The sequence below is a fragment of the Adiantum capillus-veneris genome, chromosome 14 (assembly GCF_014529385.1).
Source record: "Adiantum capillus-veneris isolate H3 chromosome 14, ASM1452938v2, whole genome shotgun sequence".
NCBI classification, from domain to species: domain Eukaryota; kingdom Viridiplantae; phylum Streptophyta; class Polypodiopsida; order Polypodiales; family Pteridaceae; genus Adiantum; species Adiantum capillus-veneris.
In genome coordinates, this window is record NC_140944.1 from 117,645,117 (window position 1) to 117,660,702 (window position 15,586).

Consider the following 15,586-nt stretch of genomic DNA (forward strand, 5'->3'; position numbering starts at 1 on the left):
ATGTCCTAGGCTAACGAATTTGTTGTCTTGTTTATATTGATGCAGGTGATAATACTCTCTTTGTTTAAAGAGGTTTAGCTTACCAACAGCACGCTACCAACTTTTGATTGAAGGCTTGTTTTATCTACATAATATGTTGTAGTTTGTAATCACCATGTTTAGAAAAACTAGAATGCTATTTCATTCTAAGCATATTGTACAAAAATGAGTTGAGTACATAGTAGTTTTCGTGCGAATAGCCTCATTTAGTATTAACTTTATAACAATACATACATATATGCACATTTACACAGTGTATGATGTTGTTTTAAAGATAAATACATACATAAAAGAACTTTATGTTCAAAAGATAGTTGCCTTTAGATAGCAAAAAGATATTTGGACAAACTTTTTTACATTCAAATAATTTATATACAATATTGTCATAAGAAAGTCTCATTCTAATTGTCCTATAAATTAGTGCAAACAATTAAACGTAGATGAAATCGATCTTCATTTTCAAGGGCAGGACAACAACAAACCTAATTTTCTTCAAGAAAAAATAAAATCCTCACCATCAATATAAACAAGTCAACAAATTTGTTAGTTTTAGATATGTTTTATTTGTGTCAAAGAACCAATGTGATCCATGTCGTACTTAGAAAATATTAGATTAGATATTTTCTTAAAAGAAATTTTTAAGTTAAACGATTGTTTCTTTAGAAGGATTTTTTTAAAATTGAGTTAGAAAGTAGCTTGTGTGGATTTCCAATGCAAGGCCATCACCCCTTGTACTTCAAATGTTTAAAAGCTCTAATTAAATTAATTTATGTTTTTTTTTTTTTTAAATGTTTCAAAGTGTTCTAAAAACATTTTCATAGATTCAAAAGAGTTTCATTGTAAAGCCCACCAAGAGGGTGATCCTTGCACCATGAGTCATTTTAACAGATTTGAATAAATCCTAAGTGATTCCTTTTCAACAGGCCAAGAGTAAAAGTTCCAAGCCATTACTAGAGTTTCATAGTATTATCCAAATGATCATGAGAGACCTCAAATAGCCTTTGGCTTCTCAGAGAGTTCAAAGTTTTCTAGCCAATGTCTGCAAGCCATCCAGCATGTGTTTGTAAACTTCCTTTGACCAAGCGTGTTGCAACAGATCCATTAGTGTATGGATCTTGCACATGTTATATCATTTTTAAGTACAACTATACATGCCATCCGAGACTTCTAGTAAGGACAAACCATGTTAAGTAAATAGTTATTACAACATAAAAAGTTAGTAGTCATTTTAATGCTAAGAGAGGGACAAAGTAACCACATTTTTAAGGTATCGCCAAAATCAGAAAAGATGACCAGTTTTAGAATAAACATGCTAGTCCAAGAGGTAAAGTATTCAAGTCACAAACCTTCCGATGAAGCACAATCCTTCTGTTTAAACAAACTTCCCAAGTTAAGGGGTAGGGAATGGTCATCAACTGACCATTCCAAGTAATATGGGCGACCGGCGGAGGCCAGGAGCCCATATTACTGGAATGGTCAGTTGATGACCATTCCCAGCCGTCACTGTGGGGGGGGGGGGGGGGGGGGGGGAGTGGGGCCATGTGGTAGAATCCATGAATGATTCCCTCTATGCAACTTCACTTATATCACCCAGGATCAATCATCCACCTATGAGCGCTATCAACACATCCCTGAGTTGAACGAGGTCATTACTGATTTGAAATGCTTCAGCAACTCAAATTGTGCATGGCTGGCCTGCAGTGCTGAGTTCACTGCCGTCATTGTCGGCCGGGGGAGTTGGGCCATGCAGTAACACTTTGACAGAAATGCTCTGACAGTGTCAAACGTGATTGATGCAGGAGTCCCCATTCCTCGTGCTGAGGTGTCAGCAGCAGGGAGCATTCCGGTTGCTCAGATGACGCACAATGATTGGCTGCTGATAACTGCAAGCGAATTCATTCTGGATTCTTAGGTGTCAGCAGCAGGTACCATTCCGACTGCTGAGTTGGTGCATGCTGATTGCTCATCAACTGCAACTATTCTGTGTGCTGACTTGGCAGAGATCCAGCGGTGCTGCCCTTCATTACTATGAATAATGCTTGATGGTTCTACAGCTGAGATGACCTGCCCCACGACCCCCGACTGTGACGGTGATAAGTCAAGCCAAGACAAATGTATAGGCATTAAACTCCGTCCAACCAAGAATGGTCTCAGCAAACTGGAATTGTATTAGAGTTCCAACAGTAAACCTAGTTCTAAGCGCTAGTTTGAAAAAAGAGTAACTCATTCAAATACAAGATAGTTAGTATGGATTGATTAGAGCAGCCCAACCAAGAAGAGGAAGCTCAGAGTAGTCAGCATGGATTGGTGAGAGTAATCAAGCCCTTATTCAAATACAAGGTAATAAGTATGGATTGGTCAAAGCGGCCCAACCAAGAAGAGGAAGCTCAGAGCTCGTTAGCTTGGAGAGAAAACCAAATTATTCCTGGACAAACGACGTCCAACCGAGGGTAAAGTGCCGCCTGCCTGGATATATACAAGTATAAAAATAGAGAGGGAAAGCATGCTAGCCATGCCCCTTTTAGCTATAGCCATGCCTTTTCATAATCAAAAACCAGTTGTTCGAAAAGCTATTACAAACCAAAGAGTCAGGCCTAGCAATGCCTTACAATATCCATGCTCAAAACTAAATCACGCCAAGATGAGTTATCATCATTGCATCAAGAGAGCAAGGACACATTCCAAGAGTTGTTAGCCCAACCAAGAACAAGTAATGCAATGTCAAAGAATATTTTGAAAATCGTTGAAGCGAATTCCAATGCAAAAGAGACCAAACATGCTATTCCATGTCTCAAAGCTCAAAAAAGATCAAGTCTAATGCTCAAGTCAAAGCAATCAATACCAAGACTCAAGAAAACATCAGGTCTTAAACATACTCAAAAACAATAATGGCTCTACTACTACTACTCCTAAAGTTCAGTTTAGCAGTCCCACATTCCCTTTTTAGATAAGCATATGCATTTCATTTACCCAAAAACCAAATGTTTATGGTGCTCCCAAAACAAAGTAGATAATTGGGATTGTCATAAGCATATGAGGGGTATTTTTTGAAAACAAGTCAGGTCAAGCACAGGTGTCAAGAAAGCTTGAGCTAGGACAATTATATCAAAACTCAAGAGAATCCAACAAAATGGACAAGTCTAAGAGCAATGTCATCAAAACCAGAAGGCACATCACCATATGAGACTAAGATATACAAGTCCGAGAAGAGTCACTACCAAGTACTGTAGTGAGAAGCTTGTAAAACTGAAAAAAACATCTCTTTCACAAAGTACCAAAGTACTAAAGAGCTTCACGGTCATCAAGTCACATCTCCACTGAGAGAAACCATAAAACTCCTAATGGGACTTTAGTAGAAAAAGAAATCAACACATTAAGAGTCATTGAGTCATTTGAGCAAAGCAAACCCCCTTTAAAAAGTCACAGTACCATGGGCATTTCAAAGTATCATTACCCATTCTAAAAATATCTCAAAAACAAAAGAAAAGGTGGTACTTTAAGATAATCAAACAAGAGTAATATCATCATGCTTCTGGTATGGACAAAGGAATCTATAACAGGGCCCCAGCAGAAGGACATGATCCTTTTAATATTGCAAAAGAGTCTCTATATTCATTTTTTTAAATCATTCAAATACAAAAACCCATCAAGCCAAGTGCTGCCATAATCCAAAGTACGAATGTCAACCAAGTAAACAGTAGAAATTTTCAAAGTGGTGCCATAATCTAGAGTACAAGTAGAGCCGACCCGCAAATGTAACAAGTGAGCAAGCACCTTCCAAAAAAAAAATGAATGAAGGGAGAAAAGTAAAGTCATAGTTCTCAACAAATAGTAGGTCAGCAACCTTAAGATCTCATCAGTTAAACCAAACATCTAGATTTTTTATAAAGCATTCTTCCTTTCCTACTCACTCTGTTAATCTTTGGCAGAGAAAAATTCAACGAACAACAAGGCAAAGTGAGGGATAAGAGATCCCTCACCTTTATATAAAGTCTTGGATTTGCCATGAAAACCACTTTTTGTTATTGAAAAGCTATGAGCAAGTCAAGTACCATCCCTTTGAACGACAAGCATAGAGCCACAATGTACAAATTAAGGCTATGTGCACATAGAGTAGCAAACCAAGACGGTCATGGGCATGTATTCCATTGCAGCCAATAAGAGCAATGAAATAAGCAGTCCAAGAAAAAACTTAAATGAAGGCAAAACTCATTCAATGATGCACACAATATATAATACTCACAATCGGAGTGCGTATAGCATGAAAGTAACATGTGTGTGTGTGTGTGTGTGTGTGTGTGTGTGAAGCTTTGAACGCAACAAGGTATCGCAAGACATAGAAGCATCAAGACTGGCCTAAGGAATGGACGCCACTTAACGACCAGCACACTTCCCAGATTCATGCAAAGAGGGAGGAGAAGTGGGTGGAGAAAGACAGAGTGAAGAAAGGCAATCAATGCCACTCCCATCTCCCATCAAGTTTTCAAGTTTTCTTTTTTTAAGTATCAAGGGACTATCCACAAGTATGGCAATGTTACGAGTGTAAAGGCAATTTCCAATAAGCAGGTATAAACCAATTATGGTCAAGTTTGTAACCACAAACCAAGTGAAAAGGTGAGTTAAAAAATGTCAAAAAGGTAGGGGTGTAAAGATTTTTCCATTTTGTACCTTTCCATTGACTGAGCATCTAGAAGTACCTATTTCTTATGCAATTGCTGTAGTTTTGCTAGGATGAGTAAAATTTTCAAAACATGAAAGACCAATCCTAAAGATCCATTGATTACTTACTTTTTGTCTCTCTTTCCATGTATGCTTGCTCACTCTTCTTGACATTTAATAGAACATTTCCACCTCCATCAAATATCCTCTTCAGCAGACTTCCTTAGAAAAAAATCAGTATTTTACAAGCATCTAATATTTGTAAGTTGCCAAACATAAGATCAGAGAAAAATATACATCAGTTTGACATCCAATGGTAGTGGGTCCCTACAGATTTTGTCATTCCTTTGCCCCTTTGTGAGCTTGCCATTACCAGTTGTATTTACAGAAAAAGGTAAATGTCGATGCCGCTAAAGAAGTAGAGGGACGTAAAATGCATACCCTTGGTTTTGTCTTTGTTAAACCGTATTTCACAAAGAGAGCATGTGAATAAATTAAAGTTGGAAGTACAATCAAGAAATTAATAACTTTCTCTCAGGTTGGGCCTGAAAGGGTATTCCAATCAGCCAACTGTCCCAAAAAAGGAAAGCATAACAGCACCACCAACTACAATCACTGATGATGCCACTAAAATAAAAGCCATCATGATAGATGAAACCTCCTTGTAGTAGAATACTGCCCAGCATGCACTTATCAAGAGTTGGCATTGGACTAAGGGCCAGCCTAGAGAGTATCCAAGATACAAAGTTGCGTAAATGCTACAAAATGCAAAATTTGCAAAGTTTAGTAATAGATACTTTGAAATAATGAGTTCTTTAATTGCTTGATCTAGAAGAGTAACAGCCAAAACCATCCCAACAATTACATATAGCACATGTCCTTGTAGAAACAAAAACCCAATCAACTAAAATTTCATCTCACAGATTAGAGTCTCATCTCATAGACTAGAGTTTGGGTGAGCAGCACATATTAACAGAGATTCCAGGATATACTAGGTATGTGGAGGACAAGGAGCACTATGTATGCAGATGTCCAGCATATGTAACCATACGGAGCTGATATATAACCCTTTTCATGGCACATCCCATGCTTACAGTACATTTGGAGTCGAGAGAACAAAGACAGCTGGATCATTTCTTAGTAGAAATTCAGAGACAGAGAGACTCTCCTCCAGTCACCCACACCCACCAAGAGAGAGCAACAGTCACCCCTCACAAAATTCTTTCAAAGAGCTGCCCCAATCCCCACCCTTCCAACAGTCAAAGAGGGGTCATCCTACAGCAGTCACAGATTGTCCGAGCCTGTAGAGGCCCTAGAGCACCAGGATACCACGCCCAAAGATAACATCATAGGACCATCCGAAAGCTTTGACTACGACATGAGTAGACGAGATAGAGGGAGATAGAGTGGGCGTTCTAATACCCTGCAGGTTCGAGCACAAGATCCATGCTCCAAATGCTCTATATTAGGTGCTATAATCACATGATCCACGGGCCCACCGTGTGGGACAACTCCGACATATAGGTAACAAGGCCCAATTTGCAGGCAATCACACACAAATAACAAACCTAAATATAGAAGTGAGAAGGGGCAATCCTCTCGATTCTTAGAGGTGATGGGCTCATTACAGAGGTGTGGCAGCAGAGAATCCAAACGTGCACTAACAAAACTAGAAAGAAGCTTTCAATAAGAGATAAAATTTATCAAAATATAATGTAAGAATCCATGCTAATCACCCACCTATGAATGCCATACTACACCCCCATTTTGGTACTCGCTTACACAAATAGGTTCACACCCATTAGTGTAGAACTTCATCCACTTCATCTTGTCTCACACGCTGACTTCAGCCTCTAGAAGATGCTCTCTCTCTCTCTCTCTCTCTCTCTCTCTCTCTCTCTCTCTCTCTCTCTCTCTGACAGTCGCAGAGACAGATCACAGATTTCTTTGGATCGAGGGAGCCAAGAGACCAACCACCAGCACAGGGTTGTCCCTGCATTCATACCAGAGGCACCCTCATTGACAGGGCGATTGAGCTCGGGAGATCGAGACGACCACGACCGAGACACAGGAGCACACTGCATCGACGGAGACTCCAGCAGAGGATCAGAGGCATTCTAGCACGACACCCAGATTGTCATTGAGGGCCTATTCTACATTTTCACATTTCACATTTCACACTTCATTTCAGTTTTCATTTTTACTTTCGGTACTTTTTGTACTTGTACCTCAGACATTGTATTAGATTCACCACTTTGTATCTGATGGTCTCATAGGTCATTTTGGCCTTTTGAAGACGTTAATATATCATTTCATTTCATTTTCTCTCTCTCTCTCTCTCTCTCTCTCTCTCTCTCTCTCTCTCTCTCTCTCTCTCTCTCTCTCTCTCTCTCTCTCTCTCTCTCTCTCTCTCTCTCTCTCTCTTTAGCAGTGGACCATGCTCTCCTGACTTTTTCAGTCTCTTTCCAGTATAGTGTCTCTCAGACACCACGTAGGATTGCACACACACGGTATACTTTTACACCAGAGACGGATTCAGTCTATGTGGAAGAGATTTACAGACGGATGGGGGCAGCCGAGCCTGTATATACAGTGGAGGAGATCACCACTTTATTGACAGAGATCTTGCATGGGGCAGCAGCAGAGGCATACCCACACACTCAACCAGATCAGAGAAGACGTTCTGGGAACATGCCTCAGAATAGTTGGTATGATGAGGAGTGCAGAGAGATGAGAGTTCAGATTCAGAGCGAGCTTATACTTGGAGTCATTACATATAGACAGTCTCGGATTGCCCTTTGGCGTTTAGTGCGCCGGAAGAAGCGGGCCTTTTTAGCCCAGATGGAACGTGATTTGTATCAGCTCTTTTTGAGCCGAGATTCAGGTGAGGCCTGGCGTCTCTTCCATGAGCACTCACCTCCTCCAGTGATTACCTCTCCCGAGATTTGGGGTCAATATGCAGCATCATTATATACAGTACCTGGGCAACCACCATTACCAGACCCTCTAGAGCCATGTCCAGCCACTAGTACCTTCTTTACCACTGAGATGGTGAAGAACGCCATTGACAGGATGAGGACTAGGAGAGCATATGATCATGATGGTTTGGTGGCAGAGCACTTGATACATGCTAGAGATTTACTGTCAGAGGTTCTTGCGCGGTTGTTTAACCGTGTCATGTGTGAGGGACTACCCGAGTCCTGGAGATTATCTACTATTGTACCTCTTTTCAAGGCAGGGGGCCCCACGGTACCAAGGAACTACCGTACTATTATGATAGGGCACACATTGGCACGGTTGTATGCATCTGAGTAAATGGGCAGAAAATGAGGGCATACGAGCAGCAAGACAGGCTGGATTCAGGAGGGGTTTCTCCACTTTGGACCATATTCTTACACTCAGAGCCATTATTGAGGAGGGTCGGGCACATGGGGGACGGATGTATTGTTGCTTTGTGGACTTCTGCAAGGCATTTGACACAGTGCCGAGGGCCAGATTGATGCACAGGCTACTGAAGTTGGGAGTATGTAGATGAGGTCTCTGACTACATTGACAGAGAGGGTGACAGAGGCGCTTAGCTGGCAGGGACATGGATCCCTTTATTATTATATGCTGATGATATTGTGTTAATGTTAGAGTCGCCAGAAGGCATGCAAAGACATTTGGATGCATTGCACAACTTTGCAGAGGATAGTGGACTGTCTGTGAACCTTGGTAAAACCAAGGTTATGGTGCTTAACACCACACCACAGTGGGTCAAGAGATCGGCACCTACACTCGTATATGGCCAGGACACTGTGGAGTACACAGATGAATATACATATCTGGGGGTGGTATTCACAAGACCGAGGTTTACCCTGAGGAGAGCAGCAGAGACTAGACTATCCAAAGCCTATGCGGCATTAGGAGGGCTAGAGAGGATGTGTTCACAAGTTCAGTTTCAAGAACCACGAACAAAACTATGGCTCTTTGATACTTTGGTTGCTTCAGCTATCCTTTATGGGGTCCAAGTTTGGGGACCATCTGTGAATCATGACAGTTGGAGGAACATGGAGAGACCCTTGGTATTTTTGATATCCCGGATGATTAGAGCCAAGGCCTCGGTACCACATGCGATTATTCGAGCGGAGGTAGCCGCCCCACCTATAGAGATTGAGGCTCTTACCAGATCAGTGTCCTTTATGCACAGTCTATGGGATACACATAGAGGCAGATATACTAGACTGGCTCTTGAGTCCTCTAGACAGTTAGCGATGCAGGGAGATGCATCATGTTGGTATGCACAGATGACCTCATGGTTTCAGAGGCATGGTCTCAGCATGGATAGATTGCCTCCCATTCAGTATTCCTTGGATGCACCCTCCCTGCCAGTCACACGGACGGAGATCACTAGACTCATTCGTTACGATCTTATACAGTTGGACACCAGGAGGACATGGGTAGAGCCGATACAGGAGTTGGGCACGAAGATGGTTTTCTACAAAGAGCACCTTCTCCAACTTTCAGGGGATGGGTTTGTGACTCGTCCGAACTACATGGACACTCATTTATCTCATGGTCTGCGATGTGCTATTGGTCAGATTCGCACATCCTCACACCAGCTGGAGATTGAGACGGGTAGATTCAGAGGGATACCACCAAAGGCTAGGATATGTCAACTATGCGGTAGAGAGCCAGAGACAGAGCTACACTACATCTGCCGCTCCACTGTGTATTATGAGATACAAGGGCGCTTCCATTGCTTATTCAGGGAAGGTTTTGGACCCCTAGATAGAGTCATGAGGTATCAAGACCAGAGATGCCTTGGCTTATATCTACTTGAGCTACACCGACATAGAGACAGTCTGTTGGGGAGACATGGAGTACGACAGTCGCAGAGACAAATCACAGATTTCTTTGGATCGAGGGAGCCAAGAGACCAACCACCAGCGCACGGTTGTACCCGCATTCATAACAGAGGCACCCTCATTGACAGGGCGATTGAGCTCGGGAGATCGAGACGACCACGACCGAGACACAGGAGCACACTACATCGACGGAGACTCCAGCAGAGGATCAGAGGCATTCTAGCACGACACCCAGATTGTCATTGAGGGCCTATTCTACATTTTCACATCTCACATTTCACACTTCATTTCAGTTTTCATTTTTACTTTCAGTACTTTTTGTACTTGTACTTCAGACATTGTATTAGATTCACCACTTTGTATCTGATGGTCTCATAGGTCATTTTGGCCTTTTGAAGACGTTAATATATCATTTCATGCACACTACATCGACGGAGACTCCAGCAGAGGATCAGAGGCATTCTAGCACGACACCCAGATTGTCATTGAGGGCCTATTCTACATTTTCACATCTCACATTTCACACTTCATTTCAGTTTTCATTTTTACTTTTTGTACTTGTACTTCAGACATTGTATTAGATTCACCACTTTGTATCTGATGGTCTCATAGGTCATTTTGGCCTTTTGAAGACGTTAATATATCATTTCATTTCATTTTTCTCTCTCTCTTTCTTTCTCTCTCTCTCTCTCTCTCTCTCTCTCTCTCTCTCTCTCTCTCTCTCTCTCTCTCTCTCTCTCTCTCTCTCTCTCTCTCTCTCTCTCTCTCTCTCTCTCTCTCTCTCTCTCTCTCTCTCTCTCTCTCAGACGGCCACGATTGAGGAGAGGGGCTACACAGCATCGACGGAGACTACAACAGAAAATTCGAGCCATACTCTCTCGACATCCAGAGTGCAGATGAGGATAGATTCTAGTAGTAGTAGTAGTATTTTTGTTCTAGTCTTTTGGTACCCAGACGTGGTATCAGATTCACAATTTTGTAACAGTTTGGTCTCATAGGTCATTTTGCCCTATTGAAGACGTTAATATAACATTTCATTTCATTCATCTCTCTCTCTCTCTCTCTCTCTCTCTCTCTCTCTCTCTCTCTCTCTCTCTCTCTCTCTCTCTCTCTCTCTCTCTCTCTCTCTCTCTCTCTCTCTCTCTCTCTCTCTCTCTCTCTCTCTCTCAGACCTCTCTCTCTCAGACGGCCACAATTGAGGAGAGGGGCTACACAGCATCGACGGAGACTACAGCAGCATATTCGAGCCATACTCTCTCGACATCCAGAGTGCAGATGAGGATAGATTCTAGTAGTAGTAGTAGTAGTATTTTTGTTGTAGTCTTTTGGTACCCAGACATGGTATCAGATTCACAATTTTGTAACAGTTTGGTCTCATAGGTCATTTTGCCCTATTGAAGACGTTAATATAACATTTCATTTCATTCATTCTCTCTCTCTCTCTCTAGATGTAGGTGCCTTTGAAGACAGCTTTAGGGACGGAGACATAGTTTTCTGCTCAGAGACACACCAGATACCGGGAGAGCGTATGCCACATGAGAAGGGTTATTTATCAGAAACAGTTGGTCGACCAGACAAGAGATCTCTACAGGGTAGCCGGGGTTCAGGAGGAGTAGCAGTCTTATTTAAAGAGAAGTTGAAACCACTACTACAGATTATCAGGAAAGATGAGCAAGCAAAATATATGTGGGTGAGAATGAGAGCCCACACAGGTAGATTTCTATATATCGCTATATGCTACTTCCCTCCGAGTACCTCAGTCTACTCCTCACCTAAAGGACAATCCCCTTTCTCCATATTGAATAATGATATATGGGAGTTCTCTAGAGATGAAGACATCGTTCTCTTAGGAGACTTTAATGCCAGAACGGCCAACTCTCAAGCAGTATTCTATGATACTTCTGAGGAAATGCTCAGAGAAGTGGATTTATCACAGAGGGGGCTTACTAGAAACTCACAGGATAAAGAACACACTGAATATGGGAGACATCTCATGGAGATGGCAACTATACATGGTTTGGCCATACTTAATGGTCTAGAGAATTTCCCGTTATCTGGGGGATCCACATGCTTCCCGCCCAAGCATGGGGCCAGTACAGTGGATTATGTCATCACTTCACCAAGCTTTATTTCTAGTATCAAGGACTTTAAGGTGGGACCCAAACCAGTTGGGATTGCAGTGGATCATGCTCTATTGACCTTATCAATCTCCTTTCAATACAATGCCTCTCAAGTACAAAGGAAGAAGACACACACAAGATATACTATCACGCCAGAAACTGATTCAGTCTATGTGGCGAAGATCTATAATAGGATGTGGACAGCCAAGCCAGTATATACTGTAGAGGAGACTACTTCTCAATTAACAGAGATACTACATGGAGCAGCACAAGAGGCATACACACATACTCAACCTGATCAGAAGAGAGGATCTGGGAACATGCCTCAAAACAGTTGATATGACGAGGAATGCAGAGAGACGAGAACCCAGGTCCAAAAAGAGCTTACACTTGGGATCATCACATATAAGCAGTCTCGGATTGCTCTTCGGCGTATAGTACGTCGCAAGAAAAGGGCATTTTTAGCCAAACTGGAGAAGGATTTATATCAGCTCTTCTTGAGTCAGGACTCACATGAGGCCGGGCGCTTATTTCACGAGCACTCACCGCCTCCGACGATTACTTCTCCTGAGATCTGGGGTCAATATGTAACATCATTATATATGGTATCTAGACAGCCTCCATTACCAGATCCGTTAGAGCCATGCCCTGCTACTAGTACTTTCTTTACTACGGAAATGGTGGAAAAAGCCATTGATAAGATGAAGACAAGAAGAGCATAGATCATGATGGTTTAGTAGCAGAACATCTGATCCATGCCAGGGATCTACTTTCAGAAGTCCTTGCTCGTCTATTTAATGGGGTCATGTGTGAAGGATTACCTGAATCTTGGAAATTATCTACTATCGTACCTATTTTCAAGTCAGGGGATCCTATGATACCCGGGAGCTACCGTACCATTATGGTAGGTCACACTTTGGCCCGACTATACGCATCCATTCTTGAACAAAAATTGAGTAGATGGGCAGAGAATGAGGACATAAGGGCAACAAGACAAACTGGATTCAGAAGGGGTTATTCCACTTTAGATCGTATTCTTACGCTCAGAGCCATTATTGAGGAAGGAAGAGCAAACGGGAGAAGGATGCATTGTTGCTTTGTGGATTTTCGGAAAGCTTTTGATACAGTACCAAGGGCCAGATTGATGCACAGGATGCAAGAGTTACGGGTTCCCAAAGAGATTATTTGGAGGATCATGGCCTTATACGGGTCAGTAACTGGTTATGTACGTACTCCAGAAGGGGATTCCGACATTGTTCATTCCACCATTGGAGTAAAGCAGGGATCCTCACTGTCCCCTACTTTATTTGGTATGTACATAGATGAGATATCAGATTACATTGATAGAGAGGGTGACAGAGGTGCTCAACTTGCAAGGTCATGGATCCCTTTGTTGTTGTATGCAGATGATATTGTATTGATAGCAGAATCACCAGATGGAATGCAAAGGCAGCTAGATGCATTACATAAATTCGCGGACGACAATGGACTGTCGGTAAACTTGGGTAAAACCAAAGTTATGGTGTTTAACACCACACCGCAGTGGGTTAGGAGATCGGCACCTACATTTGCATATGGCCAGGATACAGTAGAGTACATAGATGCATACACATACCTTCGGGTGGTATTTGCAGGACCGAAGTTTACTCTTAAAAAGCAGCGGGTGCTAGATTATCCAGAGCCTCTGCGGCCTTGGGAGGGTTGGAGAGGATGTGTTCACAAGTGCAGTTTCAGGAACCACGAACAAAACTTTGGCTCTTTGATGCTGTGGTGGTTTCGGCTATGCTTTATGGGGTCTAGCTTTGGCGACCATCTATGGATCAGGATAATAGGAAGTCAATGGAGAGACCTTTGGTATCTATGATTTCCCGAATGATTAGAGCCAAGGCCTCCGTACCACATGCGATTACCCGAGCGGAACTAGTGGCCCCTCCGATAGAAATTGAAGTTCTTACCAGATCAGTGTCCTTTATACATGGTTTGTGGGATACAAATAATGGCCGATATACTAGACTGGCCCTCGAATCCTCTCGACAGTTGGCAATGAAAGGGGATACATCATGCTGGTATGCGCAACTGTCCTCGTGGTTTCAGAGGCACGAGTTCAGTATGGAAAGATTACACCCCTTCCAATACTCTCTTGAGGCTCCATTACTGGCAATTACACGAACGGAGATTAATAAAATCATCCGACAGAATCTTATACAGTTGGATACTAAGAGGACATGGGTAGACCCTACACAAGAATTGTGCACAAAGATGGCCGACTACAAAGAAAACTTCCTACAACTATCTCAAGATGGATTTGTGATTCGCCCGAGTTACATGGATACCCACCTGTCTCATGGTTTGAGATGTGCTATTGGTCAAATTCGTACATCCTCACACCAGTTGGAAATTGAATTTGGCAGATTTAGGGGAATCCCACCTGAGAGCAGAATTTGCAAGTTATGCGGAATGGAGCCGGAGACAGAATTACACTATATATGCCACTGCACAGTACACTATGAGATACGTGGGCGTTTTCATCGCCTCTTTAAAGAAGGCTTTGGACCTCTAGATAGAATCATGCAATACCAAGATCAAAGATGCTTAGGCTTGTACCTACTGGAACTACGGCACAGGGATAATCTAATGAGAAGACTACAGCCTCAGAGGCAGATCACAGATTTCTTCGGATCGAGAGAAGCAAGAGTGGAAGGGGAAGCAAGAGGCCAGCAGCCAACACAAAGGAGTACCCACATTCATACCAAAGGCACCCTAATTGACAGAGCGATTGAGCTTAGGAAATCGAGACGACCACAACCAAGATGCAGAAGCACACTTCACCGGAGGAGACTACAACAAAGGATTAGAAGCATTCTAGCTAGACACCCAGAATGCTCCTAAGAAGTTTATTTAATACTTTGTATTTAGTTTTTTCACATTTACTTTCACACTTTTCACACTTAGTACTTCAGTACTAAGGTACCCAGACATTGTAACAGATTCACCACTTTTGTATCAGTTTCGTCTCATAGGTCATTCTGGCCTTTTGAAGACGTTAATATAACATTTCATTTCTCTCTCTCTCTCTCTCTCTCTCTCTCTCTCTCTCTCTCTCTCTCTCTCTCTCTCTCTCTCTCTCTCTCTCGTAGGTGACGCACCACCTTTGCAACAGGTGCACGCAAGAAAATGCAGTAGGTATGCACATGCTACAGGTATAGCAGGCAGTAGCAGCATGTGGAAAGCACCCAGCAGGTGGCGTGCAGGGCGACAGCAGGTCGAGGGTCTGCTAAGCACTCTGCAACCAGTGCGACAGAGGTATGTTGGGCAGTTTTGGGCTGCAACCAGTCCCCCTTAGTGTCTCGTCTGCAAACAGTGAGTGACCTGGCTTGGGCTGCAGACCAGCACACAATTAGCGCATACAGCCGCTGTACAGTTTCAACCCAAGGGTGTGTGATCAGAAGGTAGCCATCGCCAAAGGAGGTCTCTCTCTCTCTCTCTCTCTCTCTCTCTCTCTCTCTCTCTCTCTCTCTCTCTCTCTCTCTCTCTCTCTCTCTCTCTCTCTCGTAGCTCCTGTAGCTCGCGCGCTGTAGCTCCTGTAGCTCTCAGATGCTCGCGCGCTGGTGATGCTGCAGATGCTCGCGCGCTGGTGATGCTGATGATGCTCGCACGCTGGTGATGCTCGCGCTGCCCTGATGCTCGCACACGTGCTGCCCTCATGCTCCTGCTCGCGCTGCCTCTGCCGGCTCCTGCTCACGCTGCCCTGAAGTCCTACGCGTAGCAAGTCCCAGCAGCCCTACGCATAGCAAGTTCCAGCCTACGCGCCCCGGCACCCCCCCCTTCATCTACGCGTAGGAAGTCAAAGCTCTTAGGTTCAAATTTAGAGAAATTTTTAAGCCTTAAGGTAAAAAGCCTTGAGATAAAAAAATTTAAGTT

At 43.0% G+C, this 15,586-nt stretch overlaps 1 protein-coding gene across 3 annotated transcripts in view; it reads right to left on the reverse strand.

Moving 5' to 3' along the window:
* Window positions 1–4,891: 4,891 nt before the first annotated feature.
* LOC147443011 (uncharacterized) overlaps window positions 4,892–15,586 on the reverse strand; it is a 115,132-nt gene continuing 104,437 nt past the window's right edge. For all 3 annotated transcript variants that reach the window (XM_086528963.1, XM_086528964.1, XM_086528966.1), the window contains exon 6: window positions 4,892–5,456. In XM_086528963.1, coding sequence (XP_086385089.1) covers window positions 5,261–5,456 — 196 coding nt within the window. In that variant the 3' untranslated portion in view covers window positions 4,892–5,260. The remainder of the gene's footprint in view (window positions 5,457–15,586) is intronic.